The 25,596-nt window shown below is 36.0% G+C and overlaps 1 protein-coding gene and 1 pseudogene across 1 annotated transcript; both read right to left on the bottom strand.

Moving 5' to 3' along the window:
- Window positions 1-4,069: 4,069 nt before the first annotated feature.
- Window positions 4,070-5,005, bottom strand: LOC104653687 (annotated as a pseudogene).
- Window positions 5,006-15,242: 10,237 nt separating this feature from the next.
- LOC104653688 (olfactory receptor 2J2) lies at window positions 15,243-16,273 on the bottom strand. The gene has a single exon (XM_010352742.2). It carries the CDS (start codon window positions 16,179-16,181, stop codon window positions 15,243-15,245), a length of 939 nt encoding a protein of 312 aa, XP_010351044.1. The 5' UTR covers window positions 16,182-16,273.
- Between the last annotated feature and the right edge of the window lie 9,323 nt (window positions 16,274-25,596).

The raw sequence follows: 25,596 nt of genomic DNA, 5'->3' as shown, positions 1-25,596 counted from the left end.
GGGAAAATACTGTGAAAGTTCCTAAATAAATTAAAAATAGGGCCAGGCACAGTGGCTTACGCCTGTAATTCCAACACTATGGGAGGCCGAGGTGGGCAGATCACCTGAGGTCAAGAGTTTGAGACTAGCCTGGCCAACATGGTGAAATCCCATCTCTACCAGAAACAAGCAATTGGGGAAAGGACTCTCTGTTTAACAAATGGTGATGGGAAAATTGGCTAGCCATATCCAAAAAAACTGAAACTGGACCCCTTCCTTATACCTTATGCAAAAATTAACTCAAGATAGATTAAAAACTTAAATGTAGAACCCAAAACCATAAAAACCCTAGAAAAGAACCTAGGCAATACCATTCAGGACATAGGCATGGGCAAAGACTTCATGACTAAAACACCAAAAGCAATTGCAACAAAAGCCAAAATTGACAAATGGGATCTAATTAGATTAAAGAGCTACAGCACAGCAAAAGAAACTATCATCAGAGTGAACAGGCAACCTACAGAATGGGACAAATTTTTGCAATCTATCCATCTGACAAAAGTCTAATATCCAGAATATATGAGGAGCTTAAACAAATTTATAAAAATAAAACAAACAACCCCATCAAAAAGTGAGCGAAGGATATAAATAGACACTTCTCAAAAGAAGACATTTATGGAGCCAACAAACATATGAAAAACAGCTCATCATCAGTGATCATTAGAGAAATGCAAATCAAAACCACAAGATACCATCTCGCGCCAGTTAGAATGGCAATTATTAAAATGTCAGGAAACAACAGATGCTGACGAGTCTGTGGAGAAATAAGAATGCTTTTACACTGTGGTGGGAGTGTAAATTAGTTCATCTATTGCGGAAGACAGTGTGGCGATTCCTCAAGGATCTAGAACCAGCAATACCATTTGACCCAGCAATCCCATGACTCTGTATATACCCAAAAGATTATAAATCATTCTACGATAAAGACACATGCACATGTATGTTTATTGCAGCACCATTTACAATAGCAAAGACTTGGAACCAACCCAAATGCCCATCAATGATAGACTGGATGAAGAAAATGTGGCACATATACGCCATGGAATACTATGCAGCCATAAAAAAGAATGAGTTCATGTCCTTTGCAGGGACATGGATGAAGCTGGAAACCATTATTCTCAGCAAAATAACACAGGAACAGAAAACCAAACACCGCACATTCTCACTCATAAGTGGGAGTCGAACAATGAGAACACATGGACACAGTGAGGGGAACATCACACAGCAGGGTCTGTCATGGGTTCGGGGGAAGGAGAGGGAGAGCATTAGGACAAATACCTAATGCACGCAGGGCTTAAAACCTAGATGACAGGTTGATAGGTGCAGCAAACCACTATGGCACATGTATACCTATGTAACAAACCTGCACATTCTGCACATGTATCCCAGAACTTAAAGTAAAATAAAAATAAAAATAATGAAAAATAAAAGATTTCCTAAGAACATATAGGAGAAACTATATCGGCCTTAGGGTAATTACAGATTTCCTAGGACACACACACACACACACACACACACACAAGAAATCCTGTCTCTACTAAAAATACAGAAATTAGCTGGGCATGGTGGCGCTCACCTCTAGTCCCAGCTACTCTGAAGGCTGAGGCAAGATAATCGCTAGAACCCAGGAAGTGGAGGTTGCAGTGAGCTGAGATCACACCACTGCACTCCAGCCTGGGTGACAGAGTGAGACTCTGTCTCAAAAAATAAATAAATTATTAATTAATAACAAATAAAAATAGAACTGCTGTATGATGCATCAATCACACTTCTGAATTTATATCCAAAAGAATTAAATCACTATGTTGAAGAGCTATCTCCACTTTCATGTATATGGCAGCAAATTCATAATAGCCAAAGTATTTAATCAATCTAAGAGTCAATCAATTAATGAGTGAATTTAAAAAGTGTAGTTTATATACAATAGAATAACATTCTGCCTTAAAATAAGAAAGAAGTCCTAATATTTTCAACAACATGGCAAACCTGAGGACATTTTGCTAAGTAAAATGAGCCAGGCACAGAAAAATAAACACTGCATGATCTCATATGTGAAATCCACATAAAATGAACTCATAGAAGCACAAAGTAGTGGAATGATGCTTGTCAGGGGTTAGGAGTGGAGAGAGGGAAAATGGGGAGATGCTGGTCAAAGGGTACAAAGTTTCAGTTAGAAGGAATAAATTTAAGAGATCTATTCTATAGTATGGTGACTATAGTTAATAATACTGTACTGCATACTTGAAAATTGCTGAGAAAACAGATCCTAAATGTTCTCACCACAAAACAGATAAGTATGTGAGTTAATGATTTGTTAATTAGCTTGATAATAATTGCATAATTATGCATATATCAAAACTTTATGTCGTATATCATAAATAAATACAACTTTTCACTTATCCTTAATAAAGATGGGGAGATATTTGAGTAGGTGAGAAACCAGGATGCTACAGGAAGTGTTCCAAATCGTAAGATTTCCATAGTAGGAAGTAGTTCAAAGAGCTAAGCTATGTTCTTTAAGTTTTTAAAAATTTGCTTTTATGTGATGTTTTACCCTATGTGGTCTCAATTGTTTACTAAAAGTTATTTTACATACATTATTCTTGGTTCTTCATTTCTTGGGTAAGCTTAAGGACAAGGGCACATGACTCATATTTTTCATGCCTAGTTAGAAATAAAGGAAGAGTCACAGATGCAGAAAGAAGATAAAGTCAGCAGAATCAATGCAATCTTAAGTCACACTAGAAATTGGAGAGAAGTTCCGAGATCCGTTTTTATTTTTATAATTTAGGAAATGGTATGTGAATCAATCATATCCAAATCTCACAGGCCTCAAAAGCTACAGCTGACATTCGAGTTATAGAGAAAACTCAGGCATTGCAAGTACGTTACATTATCCTGAATTCTCCTTTAGTCATTTTTCCATGTCATTTGACTATGACTGTCAGTTTAGATTGCTCTAGGTATAGCACAATTATTTCAGATGAAGATGGTTGGCAATAATATATGGAACAAAATGATAACTTCTATAAAATATATTTCTTTATTTGACACCATATATTGACATTCCTAATATACTTATTAACTATAAATATTCAAATTAGAACAAGCTTAAAAATAAGAATAAACTAACATTTTCCATATAACAGCTTTTATCATAAAATTTTTCCAATATATTTAAACATAATTCTTCTATACACCCATTGACTTCAAGTTATTTTCAGAGTCTTTCTATTTGCCTCAAATGTTCTCCATAGCTCTTTAGGTAATGCAGTTGTTCTAAGCACTTACTTCACTTAAGTATATCTAGCCGGTGATGACCATTTCTTTATAAGCTACATAGATCAGCTTTACCAGCTCCTTTCACCTCCAATATATCACTGCCTTGCAAAAAAGAGGGATCTCAGATGTCGACTTCTGCTACACTGCTTCAACGTGTCTCTTGCTACAATTCATAAAACTTATCGTCCTACTATTGATATTGGATATCAAAGAATATGGACCAAAATTCCTCTCAAAATTTACTATCCAACAAAGAATAAGTAGTGTTGGAGGAAAGGATTTGAAGTATTTTGCTGTGTATTCAACTAAACTAAAGATGGAAGACAAAAGTATTCTGCCTAAAAAGCAAAAAATTAAAAGACATATTCTAGATATTTTTAAATTGAGAGTATCATCTTTTCATAGGAATTATAACTTCACTTTTATCATTATTTACAACAAATTTCATGCCTTATTTTTAATCAGGAAAAGTCTGTCTTGGATTCATTAGGTTTGTGCCATGGAAAAACATCGCTATAGATGTTTTATCTTGATTTTACATAGCTGTTTTCTCCACAAGTGAATGGCATTTAAGCTGAATATGTTTTATTCCTACCTGTTACCAGGAACTCCACGACTTTGTTAAGAGTACATGCTCAGCAAGTACTAACAGAGTGAGTGAATAAAAGAATCGTTGATAAATAAACAGATGGATGAATCATTGTGAGGAGAGACTCCATTTTATTGTTAATATCACACATACACAGGCTCATTCCCACCCCATTAGTCTCTTCACTGCCCCTCTTACATCTTTGTTTCTGAGGGTGTAGATTAGAGGGTTAAGACTAGGTGTGACAACAGTATAAAACAGAGCAATGAACGTGCTTTGATCTCGAGAATTTCCTGATGGTGGCTGGAGATACATGCACATGGCCAGAAAGAAAAAGAGAGATACAACCATAAGATGAGCTCCACATGTTCCAAACACTTTCCGAAGCCCAGCAGTTAACTGCATCCTCAGTACAGCCTGGACAATGGCACCATAGGAAGTGAAAATGGGGGTGAGAAGTAGGAGAACAAAAATGGAGCTTGTGATCATGAGGGTCAGCTTATTTGCATGGGTACTGACCCACAATAATCACAAAAGTGCTGGAACTTCACAGAAAAAGTGATCTACTTGGCGATGTCCACACAGGGGTACCCAGAAGGTAAAGGAGGAATTAAGTGCTGAGTTTATAAAACCACTTACCCAAGAAGCCGCAGCCAACAAGCGGCAGAAACGAGGGTGCATGAGGACAGTGTAATGCAAAGGTCTACACACAGCTGCATAACGGTCATAGGACATCACCACCAGTAGCACACACTCTGCGGTTCCCAGTGTGAGAACAAAGTAAAGTTGAACCATGCAACCAGCATAAGAGATGGTCTTTTCCAGGCCCCAGAGATTGTCCAGCAACTGAGGAATAGAGCTGGTGGTGTAGCAGAGATCCAGAAATGAGAGGTTTGAAAGGAAGAAGTACAAGGGAGTGTGGAGATGGGAGTCCAGGTGTGACAGGATAATGATGAGCAGGCTTCCTACCAGTGTCATCAAGTAGAAGATCAAAATAACCACAAAGAAAACTACTTCCAGATAAGGCCAATTAGAAAATCCAACTAAAATAAAGTACCCCTCAGAGCTAGCATTGACTTTTCCATCATCATTCATTTCCTATTACCTGAGAGAAAAAAAAATAAAGTCAGGTAAACTCAAAAAATAGTAAACAAGTGCTGTGCTCCAAAAAACATCAGGACACATTAAAAAAATAAAATCCAGTTTGAAGGGCTTGCCATCATTTAATTGTAAGACAATTTAACCATTAGTAGTAATGAATTTAACAAAAGAAGAATTAGAAAGCTCATACTGATATAAAAAGTAAAAGAGTAAATAAATGAATAATGGGGAACAGGATATGTACATACTCTAAAATATCTCCTCACAACTTTCTTGTTAATTTCAAATTGAAAAATAGTAAAGTTCATAGTAGAAAAACCTGGCAGACACCACCATAACCAAGTGATTTTATTGATCTTAAGATCACCTGTATTTGTACAAACCAACATCATGAGACTGCTGAGATGATGCTCTGAACATGATGTCACTTCAGTGATATTTATGCTAAAACTACACAGACTAATTCTAATAATGAAGACACATGAGAAAAACTCAAATTGAGAGAAATAGCTTGCTTGTACAATTCAAAAGTATCAAGTTTAAGTAGACAAACAAAGGCTGAGGCACTGGTCCAGACGAAAGGAGACTAATGAGACATGATTTCTCAGTGTATGATCTGGGATTTTTTTTAAAAAAACTAGCTATTAACAAAATTATTGAGACAATTTAAGAAATCTCACTGTGGACTATGGATTAGATAATAATATTGTGCCCATACTAAATTTGCTGATTTGGGTACTGTGCAGGACTTATGTAAAATAACATCCTTCTTCTTAGACAAGAAACATTGAATAAAGTATTTGGTGTAAAGGTACGTGGCATCTCCAACTTACTCTCAGCTAGTCCAGAAAAAGAGATAGATGATAAATAGATAGATTAGATAGATAGATAGATAGATAGATAGATAGATAGATAGATAGATAGATAGAAAAATAGATGATGTAACAAAGCTTTGGGGGAAATGTAAACTAATGCTTAATCTGGTTATAGGGTAAATGCTAGTCTTTGTACTACTTTTTTGCAACTCTGCTCTAAGTTTGAAATTTTACCATAATAAAAAGTCACAAAAAATAGAAAATAATTTTTTAATTTTATATTTTATTCATATGTTTGCCTTTTTATAGAAATATAACTATCAAGTTCTTCTCATTCATTTTATGGTGACTTCTAGGTAAATGGTAATTGAAAGAAATTTCTAACCTAGCTAAGGAAAATAATTTCCATAAAACACAAAATCTTTCTTTGTTTATTAATAAGGAACTTTAGTTTTCTTTTCTGCATTTTCAGGTTATTTTCATAAATGTGATTATAGAAAACATAAAAATTACAATCCCAATAATCTTACATATGGATGAAATAATATGTTGAAAATATTGAATTTGGTAGTGATTTCAAAATGTTCACGTAAAGTGAAAAAAATGTTTAGCTTCAATTAGATAAGAAGCTTATCTTCTGATTTGTTTACTTGGACTCAAAACTTATTTCTAAACTGAAAAATTGAATACAAATAGAGAAGACACAAACAAATGGGTATTCATTATATGAACTAAGCTAAAAATCTGGGGAGAAGAGTGATAGAATACTTCTAAAGGATGTGTGAATATAACTGAATTTGAAAAGATAAAATCTTAGGGGAAGGAAGATAAAAATTCATTGAGAGAACAAAGAAGGAAGGAAAGGTGGGAGGGAGGGGCAGGAAAATGGAGAAGAGCCTGAGTAAAGGTCTTAGAGTTGCAGGTGTGTCTGTCACAGGGTTCACAAAGCTGAACCACACGGCCTGAAGAAGCTTTTTACATGATGTATTTTTCTCTAGGACAATAATTTAGATAGTATATAAATTCTGAGCACGAGCTATCATTAGTACATATTTATTCTCCAATTTAGAGAGTTCTGAATATTTAGTGAATCATTAAGTGACTGTTCATCATTTAATACATTGCGCCCAGTGAATCTCATGTTACCTTTTTGTTAAAAATAAAATAATATCTTGCAAATAGTTATGACTCAGGTGATGCTTCCTCTCCAGTGAGTTTTCAATCTTTCATAAGAAAAAAATACTTACTTTTGTTATATAGTTATTGTGTCAGGCATAGTAACCCACCATTTATCCCTTTTTCTCTGAATTCTTTGCTTCTTCCAGCTTTGCCACATGCCCTCTATTTCATTCCTCCCACAGTCAGTTATTTTTCTTATACCTCCCAACTGGTTACGGCACAGGAGGAAAGGAATCATTGTGGGGCCACCTGTGATTACTTCTTTCAAGGGTCTCTTAATCGCTCATGTTTTATAAATGCAACTCCTGAAAAAGATATCAGGAGTAGCTAATTGGTTGAGTTTCAGCAGAGAAGTTTGGAATATTCAGTTTGATCCCAAGATTAAAAGATGGACCTCAGACCTTATTAATAGACTTGGTAATGTAAATAATCATTAGCCAGTTGTTACACTAATCTAGATTACTTTCAACAATTTAGAAACCATCCAAGAAAATTAGTCTGCACGTTGTTTTAAAAGAAAAATTAAAAAATTATGGCTGAATCAAGAAACAGCAATAGTCAAAGAGTAAATTATGAAGATTACTTCACTCAGAGGTCACTGCCCTAGAGGGATGATGAAAGTTTTCCAAGACATTTTTAAAAATTTCTCTAGAATGGGAGATAACACATCATGAGAAATGTGAACACAAATGTTATAGTTACTTCCTCTCATGCCGATATAGTTTTCTTCTTTCTTGTACATTAACTAAAACAAGAGGCCGCTGCGAGATATCTTATTGTATGCCTGTATCAAAAATATCTTGGTCGGTCACCATGACTCACACCTGTAATCCCAACACTTTGGGAGGCCAAGGTGGGTGGATCTCTGGAGCCCAGAAGTTCAAGACTAGCCTGGACAATGAAATGAGATCCGGTCTCTACAAAAAATAAAAAGAAAGAAATTATCAAAAAAAATCTCATGTACCCCATAAATACATTCACCTAGTTTGTACCCTTAAAAATTAAAAAGTAAAAGATGCTTTCACGGACCATGAATAAATGATCCTCTCTAGTTTTGGAAATCGGGTATAATAGGGGGGAAATGGCCTCTTTTCCCCATCTCCGTATCACTGGCCAAGTTTTTTAACTCTTACCATATTATTTCTTTATACTCTTTTCTAGTAATTAAGCAGTACTCAAACAATGCCTTTCACTCTATCCTTCCTGTGTCTGTCCACATTCCTTGTATATTGTCTTCCCAACCGATGCCCTCATCATGAATAGCCGGATCTGATCTCTGACTTTGATCACCTTGAAATCACCAGTATAAATGGCTGCCTACACTTCATTCATCTACTACATCAAATTAGGAAAACAGTCTAATGTAACGAAGACTATTATTGCTACAAAAGAGAAAGCACTGAGTCTACTAAAAAAATTAGTTTTACTCAAAAGATAAACTTGTTAGAGCTTTCAGTGTATCAAGAGATGGGCCTTTATCTTAGAGTAAATGGGCCCTTTTCGGAAACAAAAGAATGTGACTTGCTTTCCTCGACTGGGGCCACTGGGAGGGTAAATCCCAAAGTGGGAATTAATGCCCTTCAAGGAGTTGTCCTGGTTAGAACAGTTTCTCAACGATGTTCTTGGCATGATGCCACATTGTTATACTAAGATGACAAGGAATCTATAGTCCAACCATCACTGAGAAAAATGCTTTGAGCTATGTTTTCAGGGAAAGGAATGGGTTATCTTGAGTTACCTGAAACTTTTTCCCCAATTCTTCAGTATGCTATGGGCCAAATTTGAGATAAAGTTTGTCAGGTGGTCTAATTGAGGAATGGGAGAAGGCATGAAACATTTTTAAAAAGAAAATATAAAGATTACATTATACATATTTGTTTTATTAATTTGAATTCTTTGTGTCTAACATTTCTAAAATTCAAGGCCAAGTTCAGCCCTGAAAAAGTGTTAAAAATTACCTTTGAAGACCGTTCAAACTATACTCAGAAGATCACTACCAAACTCAGAAAACATTTAACAAAATTGTTTAATATTTCCAAAATATTGTTATCAATAATTTCCCTTGATGTCTTATCAAAAGCTTTGCTGAAATATATAAAAAAGTTAAATTTTCTCTGATAGCTAGTCTATATCCAGTGATTGGCTTGTTGATATTTAAAAAAAAAAGTATGTCATGAGTTTATAAATTAATAAAGATTTTTAAATTGTTACATTGTGTCTAGCTAATACTTTCCAGGGGTACCAAACAAAGGCTTGTTAGGAAAATCAAGTCACATTTACAATACAATTATATTTTAAAATTAGTAATTTTAAGAGCATGATCAGGTATTTTCCTGTGTATTTAATTGAAGCAACTGAAATGGTCTTGGCTTCAGTAGTCTTGACTGTTGTGAAAACTCAATATGAAAAATATGTAAACATCATCCTCGATTCCCAGTGCATAATCATTCAATACATGTTAGCTGCTATTACTATTACAGTAAATTTTAATTTGAACTGATGTTTAACAAACTATTCTACATTATTTCTTCATCATTCTTTTAGATATTTAAAATATTAAAAATAAACATCTATGTTCCCACCACACAGAATCGTCAACCATAACTTTTGTCATTTTTATTTTCAGCAATTTTAGCACATAAAGTGTCAAGATAAAGTTCATATCCCCTTTAACTATCACTCTCTGACCCAACACTGAATCCAGAGACAACTACCACGAGCGTGGTATGTATCACTCCAGTTCACTTTAAAATATATTAAATATGATTTTTCAGATAAATATAATTAAATGGTCATGTAATCATATGTTTAAATTTCTCTGTCTTATTGGAGAGGAATTTAACCAGTGATCCTACAACCTGTGGGGACTAGCAGAATTCACTCAGTTATCAAAATCTAGGAAACATCCGATATTCTGGTCCATAGGAGATTGTACCAAGCTCCAATATTTTTCATGCTTTGGTAACTAGACTTGTAGGAGAGTTCAGGCCAATCTACTGGGTACCAGCAAATGTTAACGTTTTTAGGTGAGATGTTAGTAACTTGTGAAAATACAGACAGCATGACATGATTTAATTACAGCAAAGTATTTCTAAGGCAGCAGCCCTCAACTTTTTTCCCTACAATACACACTAAGATAAATAAAACACACTGAAAGTCACATCTGAAGAATCAAAAGGAATAAATGACACTAACTGATCTCTTCAAGCTTCTGTTAATTTGAGTGCTTTGTTTGGGAGGAAGGTGAATTAGAGTAGATCAAAAACTATTAAAGCATTATGGATGGAAGCTCGGCTGGAGTTGAGGTCTAGAAATTAGCATTTAGTTGTTGCAAGATGTGATTTCCTTTTCCCATTCTTTTCATCTTCATAAGCTATCAGAAAAACTATGCACTCCTAAGGTGAGAGCACACAAAGATGATGTAAAATATGATGATACCACTGAGATTGTGTTAGGACAAGGTATAGCATTACTGAGATGCTGGCAGAAGCTTTTTCATTCTCATCTTAAGATAAATGTTAGACACAGTGGTTAAAAAAAAAAAAAGGGATGGAATTATAAAGATACATCATGGGTTGAGCACGGTGGCTCACATCTGTAATCCTAGCACTTTGCGAGGCCGAGGTGGGCAGATCACGAGATCAGGAGTTTGAGACCAGACTGGCCAATATGGTGAAACCCCATCTCTACTAAAAATACAAAAATTAGCCGGGCATGCTGGCGCTCACCTGTAGTCCCAGCTACTCAAGAGGCTGATCTGATGCAGGAGAATCGTTTGAACCCAGGAGGGAGGTTGCAGTGAGCCAAGGTGGCACCACTGCACTCCACCCTGGGTGACAGAGTGAGACTCCATCTCAAAAAAAGAAAAAATATATATCACAAATAATCTCATTATCTGCCTTCTAGGATAGTGCCTGGTCATTTATAAGTTTATGGGGTTCATATATGGGCTAGATCTGGTAAGGACAAGTTTACAAGAATTATTTATTTAAATTGCTCATTTAGGGTGTCCAATCTTTTGGCTTCCCTGGGCCACATTGGAAGAAAAAGAATTGTCTTGGGCCACACATAAAATACCCTAACAGTAACAACAGCTGATGAGGAAAAAAAAAAAAGAAAAAGAAAGAAAAGTCTGTGCATAAAGCTCATAATCTTTTAAGAAAGTTTATGAATTTGTGTTGGGCCACATTCAAAGCCATCCAGAGCCACATACAGCCCATGGGCTGCGGTTGGCCAAGCTTGATTTAGGGTATCTTGGTTCTCTTACCCAGAGATAAAAGTCAGAATGCCAATGACTCATAGGGAGACATCGTTCAAGTTATCTCTGAGTGGAAAAATAAAAATTTGGAATCTCCTCCAAATTAAAAAAAAAGAAAAGGAAAGATGAAGAATATTGAGTTTTTTGTATACCTGAAATAAAAAAAAAAGTAACTATTCATAGCCAAGACCAGTAACAGTGTCCCCCAAAAAAGTTACGCACCTCAGATCTTGTGATTGTTTAATGTCTCTTTTTATTGTTTAATGCCTTTTTACTGAAACTCCTAGTCAAATGTTCATTTCTCACCCAAAGTCATTCCATTTTGAAATTATTAATTATATCCTTTCCTGATATTTGTCTTTCTCCCAAGAGGTAAAGCAAGGATATAGGGAAAGAAAAAGAAAATAACCAGTCTTTAGAAAAGTGCACCCTGGAAAATTTCTCTGACTATCCCTGCCTAGAGATGATTCTCTTTGTGATTTTCCTCACATTTTACCTGATGACTCACTGAGAAACACACATATTTCCTTGATTTCACCTTAGATTTCCAGTTCCTCATACCAGTGTTTTTTTCAGGGAGTCACGTTTTCATTACTAGATGTGAGGTTCACCACAAGCCTCATCCCTTCAATGTTGTGTGATCTTATCTGAGTCCCAGATAAGACTGTAACCTATCTCTATCTACGTTTGCCATGAGCACTATCTTTTCCTGGCACTGGGGTGGAATTGTATCCTCCTGACCATAAAGATACATGAGAAATGTACTGCAGTCTGCAAAATCCTGCACTAACTGTCATCATATACCCAAATATTTGGCAATGCTCTCATATTGCCGGTCTTGACCCAGACATTGCCCTACTGTGTAGATACTCTAGCCCTTGAGGCTTCTGTGTTTACCATCCTTATTATCCTTGTGCCACTCATTCGTATCCTTGTCTTTCATAGGGAAACTGTATGTCATGACTTGATGTTTTATGAAATCAGATGCTCAAGGAAAGAAAACCTCCAACATTTATGTCTTCCCATCATGTGTCTCTCCTATGCCACCACAACATAGAGTGATAATAGAGACAGACAGAAAAAAAGAGAGACAAACAGAGAGAAATAGGTGCAGTTGTAGATTATGGATATACATAGCTCTCTAGCAAACAAACCTTACTTGCCAAAACCAGGGCAAGCCTCTTAGTCTTTTTCAATATAATTGTTACTCTCGCTATCAATACTCTCATCAATACATGAATAAACCAAGGATGTAATGGAGTCTATAAAGACAAAGCTTGAGAGGTGGTAGGTGTCTTTTCTATAACTATCTTTAAACCCATGCACCATATATGTTGCCAGACTTAGTGTGATAAAGATATGTTCTGGAAATGATGAGGATAATAGGGAAGGTAGTAAGAGGCTTATTCATTACATGAAAGTAAAGTATTCCTGAGATGACTGTCCACCATGCCCATCTCTAAATCACCAGTTAATCAAAAAAGAGACTCTAGTTTAAAAGTCTAGCACTTGTGAAACACTTGTTTTTATTATAGAAACTAGATTTACTTTTTTTGCTTTTGATCCCAGCAATCCCACCGAGTATGTATATAAAAAAAGAAACAAGGATCTTGAAGAGATGTCTATGCTCCCATGTTCATTGCAGCATTAGTCATGATAGCCAGGATGAAGAAAAAACCTAAGCATCCACTGACAGAGGAATGGATTTAAAATGTCGTCTCACACACACGCACAAACACACACACACTGAAATATTATTCAGCCATAAAAAAGAAAATCCTGCTGATTTTTAGAACACAGATGGAGTACGTTGTACTACGTGAAATAAACCAGACACAGAAAGACAAAAGATGTATGATATGACTTACATGTGAAATCTAAAAACTTTGAACTCGAACAGGCACAATGGCTCACACTTGTAATCCCAGCACTTTGGGAGGCTGAGGAAGGTGGATCATTTCAGGTCAAGGGTTCAAGACCCTCCTTGCCAAAATGGTGAGACCCTATCTCTGCTAAAAATACAAAAATTAGCTGGGCATGGTGGTGGGCGCCTGTAGTCCCAGTTACTGGGGAGGCTGAGGCAGGAGAATTAATTGAAGCCAGGAGGCAGAGGTTGCAGTGAGTCGAGATCGCACTCCAGCCTGTGTGACAGAGTAAGACCCTGTATCAAAAAATAAAAAGGTTGAACTTATAGAAGCAGGGAATAGAATGGTGGTTGCCATGGGCTGGAGGGTGGGGAGTGGAGAGACAGTCAAATGGTACAAACTTTCTGTCATAAGATGAACACATTCTGGAGATCTAATGTAGATTATGGTGACTGTAGTTAATAATACTGTGCTGTATACTTGAAATTTGCTTAGAGATTAGATCTTAAGTGTCCTCAACGTCCCCGCTCCCTCTATACACAGTAACTATGTGAGATGATGGATGTGTTAGTTTGATTATGATAATAATTTCACAATTTGGTTTGGTTTCTATATAATCACATTGTGCACATTAAATACATGCAATTTTATTTATGCCTCAATAAAACTGGAAAAAATCAAAATGAAGGACTTTTAAAATAATGCTATTCTGCAAAGGACAATGATGTTAAGAGTTTTAAGCTGTCTTCAATATGTCATTAACTACCTCAACTAAAGCAAATTAAGCACATATTCTGTTTTGTTTCATTTACTAGCATTGTCTTCCTACAGGAGCCATCAAGTGGTATTTACTTTCAGAGTTTATAGCTAAACATCTTGTTTGTTTTTTATTTTTTTATTTTTTTTTTAGATGGCATCTCGCCCTGTCACCCAGGCTGGAGTGCAGTGGCACAATCTCGGCTCACCACAACCTCTGCCTCCCAGATTCAAGTGATTCTTCTGCCCCAGCCTCCGAGTAGCCGGGACTACAGGTGTGTGCCACCACATCTGGCTAATTTTTTTGTATTTTTAGTAGAGACAGGGTTTCACCATGTTAGCCAGGATGGTCTCGATCTCCTGACCTCGTGATCCACCTGCTGCAGCCTCCCAAAGTGCTGGGATTACAGGCACGAGCCACCGCGCTTGGCCTTGTTTTTGATTTTTAAAAAGTGAAAGATTTACACAATCTGAAGAGTAATCAGAGTTTATTGTTTCTGACTTTTAAAAGCTATCTTGATTTATTAGCATTACCCCCAGTGACAAATTAAGCCATGAATGGATACTTCATCTTTTACGTTGTCATTTTTCCGGACGGAGGGACAGAGAGTGTGTTCTGTTCAGACAGAGTATGTTATATTTATACATGTTACCAAGAATTTCACAAACTGGGAGAGAGTACACATTCAATAAGATTTGGCTAATAAAGAATAAGTTAATGAATAAATGGACAGATGAACGAATGAGCCATTTTAAAGAGATATTAGTTTACTGTTCAGTGTGACAAGTATGTAGACCTACAGGATAAATTAGATGATTTAGTGTCTTTAAAAAGTGCCTTTTAGCCAAAAACTTATGATATATCCTTTACCATATAATAAACAATATTATTCATTATGGTTACCATTTTTCTTTGCTGTGACTATTTTTAGCTTCATTTAAGGTTTATTCAATAACCAAAAACTTTTTTAGCCTAAGTCTTTGCAATATTGCCCTTCTCTTTCTGTATACATCAATAGTCAATTCATAATTTAGCACACTGTTAGAAATATTTCCAACATTTTTGAAATAATCTCCTCATAACTATTCACACACACATTTATTTATGTTGAAACCACAGTCCACAATTGTCACGGAAATAAAATATAGAATTGTAAAAGACCAAAGTGGCACTAATCAAAAACTTTATCTCAAGATAATATTTCAGAAATAATAAAAAGAGCAACAAACGTGAGACTGAACTATTCCATATTTTGTGAGCTGTTAGAACAAAAATAAATCACAAAGAAGCAGAGAAACCACCTTTCAAGATGGACGAGACCCTAGGAAAAACAACAACAGCCAACATGATTTCCCTGTCACATCCCCCACTCCCACCCCATTAGTCTCTTCACTGCCCTTCTTACATCCTTGTTTCTGAGAGTGTAGATTAGAGGGTTAAGACTAGGTGTGACGACAGTATAAAAGAGGGCAATGAACTTGCCTTGATCAGGAGAATTTTCTGATGGTGGCTGGAGATATATGCACATGACTGGAATGAAAAAGAGAGATGCAACCATAAGATGGGCTCCACATGTTCCAAACACTTTCTGAAGCCCAGTGGTTGATTGCATGCTCAGTGCAGTCCAGGCAATGGCACCATAGGAAGTGAGAATGAGGATGAGAGGTATAAGAACAAAAATGGAGCTCATGACCATGAGGGTCAGCTCATTTGCATGGGTATCAACACATGATAATCGCAGAAGTGCTGGAACTTCACAGAAGAAATGATCCACTAGGCGATGTCCACATAGGGGTATCCAGAAAGTAAAGGAGGAATGAAGTGCTGAGATAGTAAAACCACTTACCCAAGAAGCCACAGCCAACAAGCAGCAGAAACGAGGGTGCATGAGGACAGTGTAATGCAAAGGTCTACACACAGCTGCATAACGGTCATAGGACATCACCACCAGTAGGACACACTCTGCAATTCCCAGTGCAAGAACAAAGTAAAGTTGAACCATGCAACCAGCATAAGAGATGGTCTTTTCCAGGCCCCAGAGGTTGACCAGCAACTGAGGGATAGAGCTAGTGGTGTAGCAGATATCCAGAAATGAGAGGTTTGAAAGGAAGAAGTACATTGGAGTGTGAAGATGGGAGTCCAGGTATGACAGGATGATGATGAACAGGTTTCCTGTCAGTGTCATTAGGTAGAAGATCAAGATAACCACAAACAGAACTACTTCCAGATGAGGCCAATTAGAAAATCCAAGTAGAATAAAGAAGTTTTCAGAACTTGTGTTTTTTTCCATCATCATTCATTTTTTTCTTGTACCTAAAGAAAGAATCACATAAACTCAAAGTCTGTCCATGCATTGTCAATTGCTCACTTGCAAACAGATTGAAGACAAATCCCACTTCCAGACAGTATGCATCATAATGTCAGTAGAATTTTTTCCCTTTACATGCTTCATTGAGATATTTATCCAGCTATGGATACAAGCAATAGCTTCTCAAGTTACTGAGTTCTTTTATATACATCCCTGAGTTAACATTTGGATTAATGAAGACTATGATAGTCCATAATCAGGAACACAATGTTTATGAAAAAGAACTTTTTACTTTAAAAAGTTAATTTGATTATTTTTATATTTTCAAGCTATTTCCAATTTTGCAATTACAGAGAAAGGAATAACAGCAGTCTTAATAATCTTACTTACAGATAGGAATTTTTCTTATTAAAAAGCAATTAGGCAGCCACTTTAAAACATTAACTGAAAAGAAATAATTGAATATGATTATAGAAAAAATTAACTGCTATTTATTTATGCTAGCAGTTTATTTCTAGACAAATAACACACAAATGAGAGTTTAAACAGAATATGCACAAACACACCAACTTATAAAAATTCACAATATACACAAAGCCGATTAATAAAGCAAAATAGAGTAATCGGTGATAGAATGCTTCCAAAGGTAAATGAGACTATATTACTGGAAGATATAAATATTAGAGTCTACCAAAAACATAGGTTAGTAAGAGAGAAAGGGACAGTGTTTGGATGCACAACAGTGAAAAGGAGGTCTGAATGTGGTATTTGAAGTTGAAAGAATGTATAACAGGACTGTTTGACAGGGACAAGAAGACTTAAACATGGTTTCTACAAAATTTTATATGCTTTAGGCCAATAGCTGAACTATAAATTCTGAGTTACAATTTATAATTTGTATTTTCTGGGGTTTCTACAATTTTTAATGGAGCTTCTGAACAGAAATTAATATTAGTAGAAAGATACATGAATATTGTATAAAATCCAGAAAATTCACCTTGTAGTTATTTTTAAAAAATAAAGAAGAAATTCAAATATGCTTTGATAGTTTGATTTTCAGTTGCTTATTTTCTCTTGCACACTACCAATCTTGTATGAGAAAGATAAACACTCTTTTATGATATAGTTTTTGCAATAAAATACAGGAACCCAGCATTTCAGTATTCCTAAATAGCATTGCCATCCCCCTTCTGCTCCCCTCCTGCCACAGCCAACTCTTCCTCTTGTACTCTCTGATAAATTTGGCAAAAGAGGCCGGGTGTGGTGGCTCATGCCTGTAATCCCAGCATTTTGGGAGGCCAAGGCAGGTGGAACACCTGAGGTCAGGAGTTCGAGACCAGCCTGACCAACATGGTGAAACACCATCTCTACTAAAAAATACAAAAATTAGCCAGGCATAGTGGTGGACACCTGTAATACCAGCTACTCTGGAGGCTGAGGCAGGAGAATCACTTAAACCTGGGAGACGGAGGTTGCAGTGAGCTGAGATCACACCATTGTCCTCCAGCCTGGGTGACAGAGCAAGACTCTGTCTCAAAAAAATAATAATGATAATAAGGCAAAAGACCTTATCTACACCCGACTCACCTGCCATGTTTTGAAAAACTTTTAATACTCAAATATTGTAATCTTGACTCTTGAAAAAGATGTAAGGAGTTGCCTAATTGGTTGAGTTACAGCTGGAGAGCTAGGAACATTAAACTCGGGCCAAATCTATGCAAACGCTCCAGATAGGTACAAAGATACTGTACATTTTCCCATATTGTTGGTAAAGGAATGAGCACTAACCTTTTGAGAAATCATGGGAAAATTCCAAGAATTTTTTAAAAATCTCCCTAGGATTAAAGGTAATATGCCATAAGATACTTGAACTCAAATGCTGTGGATACTTTTGCTGATGTAGACCTAATTTTCTTTCCTATTGCAGCTGCCTGAGTTCTTTATTACACTAATTAAAAGGTGGAATCTGATAACTATCTGTTGTATGACTCATCTTTCAGCATTCCTCCAGAGTTGATAAAAGGGATAGGAAATAAGGGACCAAAAAAAAAAAAAAAAAAAAAAGCCCAGAACTCATGTAGAGAAAAGTTTGCAGCTTTGATTTTCTTCTTGGTGGAAAAGAGGGAAATGCAGACCCTATCAAATGTAGCTTCTATGAGCTGTGGAATAAAATACCTTCTCTCTCTTTTAAATCAAACACTGTAGGGAAAATGGATGGCTGAGTGTCTCTTCCTTCCCCAATTATTATTAAGAGACATTTTGCCAATTTGTGTCACATCCATTCCTTTATACTATATCTGGTTTGTTTTCTTAATTTTTCATTGACTAGTAATAATTGCATATATTTATGGAGTACGTTGTAATGTTTTGATGTATATATACATTACAGAATGATTATATTAAGCTAGTTAATATGTCCATCACCTCACAACCATCATATTTTTGTAGTAAGAACATTTAAAATCTACACTTTTTGCAATTTTGAAATATGGAAGCTGTCTACCCCTTAAGAAGTGCACCAACTTCTTTCAGTACTGACCCTCCTGTGTTTGTCCCTGTTCCCTGTCACTCTCTTCCTGACCTATGACCTCATTATGTATAAACTGACGAAGGGGCTCTCTGGTTGCCGTACAACCTAAAAAACATCAACTTAATTGCCTTCTTATAACATTTTTGCCAGTGTTTTAAATCTAACTATGAAGAACAGAGTCTGGAAATAACTGTGATTGTCATTGCTACAGAAAAGAGAGCCTGAGTTTGTCCAAAAGATCTGCTTTTTAGCAGAATGTGGGAATACTTTAGGGCATTCAAGGTATCATGGGATGGACCCTTTATCCCAGAGCAAATGCAATCTTTATGGAAACAAAAAGAATAATGGGATACTCTTTCATTGATTGGGGCCTTTGGGAGTATAAATCCCAAAGCTGCAATTAATGCCCTTCAAGGAGTTGTCCTGGTGTGATGTTCTCAGTTCAAAACTCTTCACAGAAATATCTTCAGCATGATGTTATAGTTTTACTGAGATGACAGTGAATTTATCACCAACAAACATGGGAAAAGATGCTGTGAGTTACATTTACAACGAAAGGAACAGGTTTTACTGAGCCGTCTGATTTTTTTCAGTTTCCCATGGGGCTAAGGGTCAAATTTACAAGACAATTGGAAAAAAAAAGGAGAGACTTGAGAGCCATTCAACAGAAAAACTAAAATACATAAAGACTAAACTGTTCCTTATTAATGAGGTGCTCTTTGAGACTGACCTATATTACTTATGCCTTCCCAGTTGTCTTTTAAATTCAATTCCAAGATTTTTCCTGCAACAGGCGAAAAAAATCTTAAATATTACTCCAGTCTTTTATTATTTTAATTGACAAATAACAATTTTATATGTTTATTAGGTACAATGTGATCTGTTGATATATATATGTGTGTATATATGTGTGTGTGCATATATATATGTACAATATGGAATGATTAAGTCCAGTTAACACAGTCATCACCTCACTTACTTTTCTTATAGTGAGAACATTTAAAATCTACTTGTTTAAAATCCCCCCTTTCTCCATCCCCTGCCCCCCAGGTAGCTACTCATTCTACTCTCCACCTGTATAACTTTTTTAGATTCCATATATGAGTGAGATCATGTGGTATTTGTCTTTCTGTGCCTGGCTTCTTTCACTTCGCATAATGTCCTGCAGCTTCATGAATGTTGTTGTAAAGACAGAATTTCCCTTTTTCTTTAAGGCTGAATAGTATTCCATTTTATATAGATACTGTGGTACATATATATATCGCATTATATCCCTTTTATATATTTACCTGTTTATCCATTGATGGACATTTAAGGTCCTTCCATATCTCAGCTATTGTGAAAAATGCTACAATGAACATGATAGTGCAAATATCTGTAGTGAATTCTTATGATTTTATGTTGCCTCAGTGTTCATTTTCAATATATAGTTGAAATTTTTCATACCAGAAGCAGGACTTAGTCACCCTTATCACAATTTCGAGTTCTCCTCTCCTCCCAGTTTCTCAACGTGGTCAATCCAGATATTTGGCCCCTTGGTTTCCACCTCCCTATGGGAAACCTGGATACAATCTGCTTGACTTATCCCACTGATCCCCACACCCTACATGGACTGCAGATTTATGGCAGTGAACACCTCTCAATACAACATGACTCCCAAGAACTCGTGCCTGCTTGCTCTAAACCCACCAATCAGTTACTCCCTGCTTGGGTAATGCTGTGCACCCCAATAAGGGCTTTGGCCTTCTTGGCTGTCACTCACTCTCTCTTGCTACCCACTCACTGGTTGAGCATGCGTGTCTCTAAGGGATGACCTTTCTCCCATTAGGCCTGTGAGGCAAGTTGCCCTCTTCTCTCTGGAATCTTTAAGTAATAAAACTACTTCTACCTTTTTTTTTTTTTTTTTTTTTTTTTTAACGTGTCTTCTTGGCGTTGCACCTGACTGACACACCTGAAATTAATAATTTTTTCTGGACAAGGCTCTCTTAGAGAGTGGTGATCTTGGTAGGAATGAACTGGACACTAGTCAGGCAAGAGCCACAAGTGTGTCTGCCAGTGAAAACAAGTTCTAGTAAGAGGGACACCTGGTCATAAATAGGATAATTAGGCATTAGCTCTCCATCAGGATAAGGAAGTATTCCATGAAAAGAACACCGAAAACATCCACAACCACAACCACAACCACAACCACCTCCACTGGAGCCCATCAGAGGCAGGCTAGAGTTTCTAGCCACTCTTCAAAGAGAGACATTAAAACGAAATGAAAATCTGACCTTTTTTTTGAGATAGAGTCTCGCTCTGTAGCCCAGGCTGGAGTGCAGTTGCACAATCTCAGTTCACTGCAAACTTCGCCTCCCAGGTTCAAACAATTATCCTGTCTCAGTCACCCGAGTAGCTGGGACTATAGGTGCAAACCACACCCTGCTAATTTTTTTGTATTTTTAGTAGAGATGGGTTTCACCATATTGGTCAGGCTGGTCTCTAACATATTTTTAACATACAAATTTCAATCTCTTTGGCTATGTACCCAGAAATATGATTGCTGGATTATATGGTAATTCTATCTTTAGTTTTTTGAGGAATCTCCATGCTGATTTCAGTAATACCTGTATTAACTTACATTCCTGCCATTAGTATATAAGGATTCCCCACATCCTTGTCAGTACTTACTACCTTTTAGTTCATTGATAATAGTCATTCTAACTGGTATGAGGTGATATCTCTTTGTGTTTTTAATTTGCGTTTCCCTGATGATTAGTGATACTGAAAAATTTTTGTATATAGCTATTGGTCTTTTGAAAGATGTCCATTCAAGTCCATTGCTCAGTTTTAAATGGGGTTCTTTGTTTTCTTGCTAACAAATTAAGCTGTTTGCATTTCTTACATATTTTGGATATTAGCCATGTATGATTTGTAAATATTTTCTCCCAGTCTATGGGTTGTCTCTTCAATCTGTTATTGACTTTGTTGTAGAGAAGCTTTTGGTTTGAGGTAATCCCATTTGGCTACTTCTGCTTTGGTTTCCTGAGCTTTTGAGATCATCACCAAGAAAGTATTGCCAAGATTAATTTCAAGGACATTTTTCCCTATGTTTTCTTCTAGTAGTTTTACATTTTCAGGTCTCAAATTTAAATCTTTAAACCGTTTTTAGTGGACTTTGCACATATGGTGTGAGATAAGGGTTCAATTTCATTCTTCTGTGTGTGGGTATTCGATTTCTCCAGCATCATTTATTAAAGAAACTGTCCTTTCCCCATAGTGTGCTTATTCTTGGCATCTTTGGCAAAAATCAATTAATCACAAATACATGAGTTTATGTCTGGGCTCTCTATCATGTTACATTGGTCCATGTGTCTGTTGTTATGCCAGTACTTTTCTGTTTTGAATACTATAACTTTGTAATATATTTTGAATCAGGGAGTGTGATGCCTCCAGCTCTGTTTTCTTAGCTCAAAAGTGCTTTAGCTACTTAAGATTTTTTGTCATTCTATATAAATTTTTGAATTGCTTTTTCTATTTCTGTGAAACAAAAAGGTCATTAGAACTTTTATAGGAATTGCCTTGAATCTGTATACCACTTTCGGCAGTACAGACATTTTAATAATATTAATTCCTCCAATCCATGAACCATCAAGTTCTGGGCTTTTCTTTGGTAGGAGACTTTTATCACTGATTCAACCTCCTTACTCATTAGTCTGTTCAGATTTTCTATTTTTTCGTGATTCATTCTTGTTATGTTTCTAGAAATCTAACCATTTCTTCTAGGTCATCTTATTTGTTGGTGTAAAACTGTTCATAGTATTATTTATGATATTTTGTACTTCTGTAGTTTCAATCTTAATGTCTCCTCTTTCATTTCTTATTTTATTAGAATCTTCTTTTTTCTCTTAGTTGGTCTACTAAAGTTTTGTCAACTGTTTTTGTCTTTTCAAAAACCGAACTGTTAGTTTTGTGAATGTGTTCTTTTGTTTTGTAGTTTTATTTCTGCTCTGATCTTTGTTATTTCCTTCCTTCTGCTAACTTTGGGATTCGTTTGTTCTCTTTTTCTAGTTTCTTGAAATGTGACATTAGGTTGCTTGGGATCTTTCTTCTTTTCTAATACAGGCATTTATTACTATAAACTTTCCTCCTGCTAAGAACTTCTTTTGTTACCTCCCATAAGTTGTGGTACATTGTGTTTTCATTTTCATCTGTCTTAAGATATTTTTTAATTTCCCTTTTGATTTCTTCATTAACCCATTGTTTATTCAAGAGCATGTTGGTAAATTTTCATGTTTGTAATATTTTCAAACTTTCTCCTATTATTTCTATTCATTTCTACTTTCATACTTTTGTGGTCAGAAAAGATACTTGATACAATTTTAATCTTCCAATCTTCTTACAATTGTTGAGTCTTATTTTGTTACCTAATATTTGATCCTGGATAATGTACCATTCGCACTTGAGAAGAATGAATATTCTGTTGCTGTTGGATGAAATGTTCAGTATATGTCTGTTAGGTCCATTTGGTCTAAAGTGTATGTCAAGTCCAGTGTTTCCTTATTGATTTTTGTCTAGATGATAAGTTCACTGTTGAAAGTGAAGTACTGAAATCCTGTGCTATTATTGTGTTGCAGTCTATCTCTTTTCAGGTCTACTAATACTTTCTTTATATGTTGAGGTTATCTTATATTAGGTGCATATATATTTACAATTGTTAAGTCCTTTTCATGATTTGACCCTTTTATCATTATGTAATGACCTTTGTCTCTTTTAACAGTTTTAGACTTAAAGTTCATCTAAGTACAGCTACCCTTGTCTTTTGCTTGCCACTTGCATGAAATAATTTTTTCAATCAATGTGTGTTCTTCAAGTTACAGTGAGCCTCTTATAGGCAGCCTGCGTCTGCGTATTGTTTTTCAGTTTCTTTCCAATGCAAAGCATTTTAGTAGGTTGTCAAATATACAATTATTAGAAAATCTAAATATTACCTGTAAAAACTAGTTATATCACATTAGATAATTCTATAAAATAAGGAAACACAAATCACACATTGCCAATAACCTCTGCAGTCCAATAATACCCCCATCGATAGTACAAATTGCAAACACATTTTTAAAATAAAGACATGATTTAGACATTTAAACCAAAGCAACCATAGCTAACCTAAATACATTCATTCCTCAAGTACAATAAATTAGGCTTTGCTACTTATAGTCACTAACAACAAAATTTTAGGTTCAATTTTACCTAAAATTTCATAAATCTTCCAATACAGTTCCCATAGTAAAGTATCTTTGTGCGTGCCATTTTAATTTATATGCGGGTGCATCATGTATCAGACTTAAGACTATTTCACTTCATAATTAAATTGTTCATACATATATATTGAAAGTGAATACGCGGCCAAAACTTAATCCCAAAGATGACAAAATGTAAAATTGTTTTAAATTCTTGAATGCATATACTGATTTGTTTAATTGCCTGTGTACTACTTTTTTAAATTAGAGACTATCAAAGTAAGTAATGAGAATTTAAATATTAACTCAAAAAAAGATGAAGGCTTCAACCTTCCTACAATAGTAACAAGCATCTTAAATAACAACACCAGGAGCCTGTAAGCTAAAAAGTAACTTTATATTCATTGCAAAATGTAAAATACCAGTGAATTGAAGATAAGATTGAGGTCTAAAATATTTGTACTGAATTGTAAAATACAGTTTAAAATATGCAGTTAATTTGCTTGTGGACATGTAACGGCATGTTTTTCAACAGTAATGTTACGTTAAACACTACTTTAAATGGTCGCTCTAAGTAAACGTAACCTTATTAGCAAGAAAAGTGAAACATTAAGGCTTTCATGCTGTCTATATCTAGTACGCAAAGTCAAAAGTCTAACAGAGCTTACAGTGCGGCAAAATATTATTTCTAACTTCTGTGACATTAGCTGCTTCATCTCAACTCAATACTTACTATCTTATCTTTATACAAACTCAAATGCTAGTTATCTTTATTATTCATAAATACAAATTAAACTAAAGAACTTCTGCACAGCAAAAGAAACTAGTAATAGAATAAACAGACAACTTACAGAAGGGGAGAAAAGATTCACAAACTATGCATACAACAAAGGTCTAATATCCAGAATCTATAAGGAACTTAAATCAACAAACAAAACATAACCCCATTAAAAAATTAACAAATGACAAAGGATGAACAGACACTTCTCAAAAGAAGACATTCAGGTGACCAATAAACATATGAAAAAATCGTTCATCATCACCAGTCATCAGAGAAATGCAAATCAAAACCACAATGAGATACCATCTCACACCAGTCAGAATGGCTGTCATTTAAAAGTCAAAAAACAAGATACTGCAGAGGCTGAAGAGAAATGCGAACGCTTAATGCACTGTTGGTGAGAATGAACATTAGTTCAGCCACTGTGGAAAGCAGTTTGGAGATTTTAGTTTGGAGAACTAAAAACAGAGCTACCACTGGACCCAGCAATTCCATTACCGCGTATTTAGTCAAAGGAAAATATATCATTATACCAAAAGGACACACGCACTCATGTTCATGGCAGCACTATTCACAGTAGCAGAGACATAGACCCAACCTAGGTGCCCATCAGTGGTGGATTGGATAGAGACAATGTGGAGTTCTGGCAGAGACCCGAGTGAGACACGCTGACCCAGGGCCTGCGGAGGGGCTGGGGGTTCAGGACCTCCCACAGCCTCTGCCCTGCAGGCTCCAGGCGCCCTCCCTGTGGCTCCCCTCGTGGGCCCAGGCCTGAAGCAGCCGTGAACCTCTCTTCCCTACCCCACCTCGGTGACTGATGGCAGCTCCTCTGCCAGCCCAGACCCCGCCCATCCCTGCAGGGCCTAAACTAAG

Source organism: Rhinopithecus roxellana, chromosome 4 (genome assembly GCF_007565055.1).
Source record: "Rhinopithecus roxellana isolate Shanxi Qingling chromosome 4, ASM756505v1, whole genome shotgun sequence".
In the NCBI taxonomy this organism is placed as follows: Eukaryota; Metazoa; Chordata; class Mammalia; order Primates; family Cercopithecidae; genus Rhinopithecus; species Rhinopithecus roxellana.
This window is presented reverse-complemented; position numbering and strand designations above follow the sequence as displayed.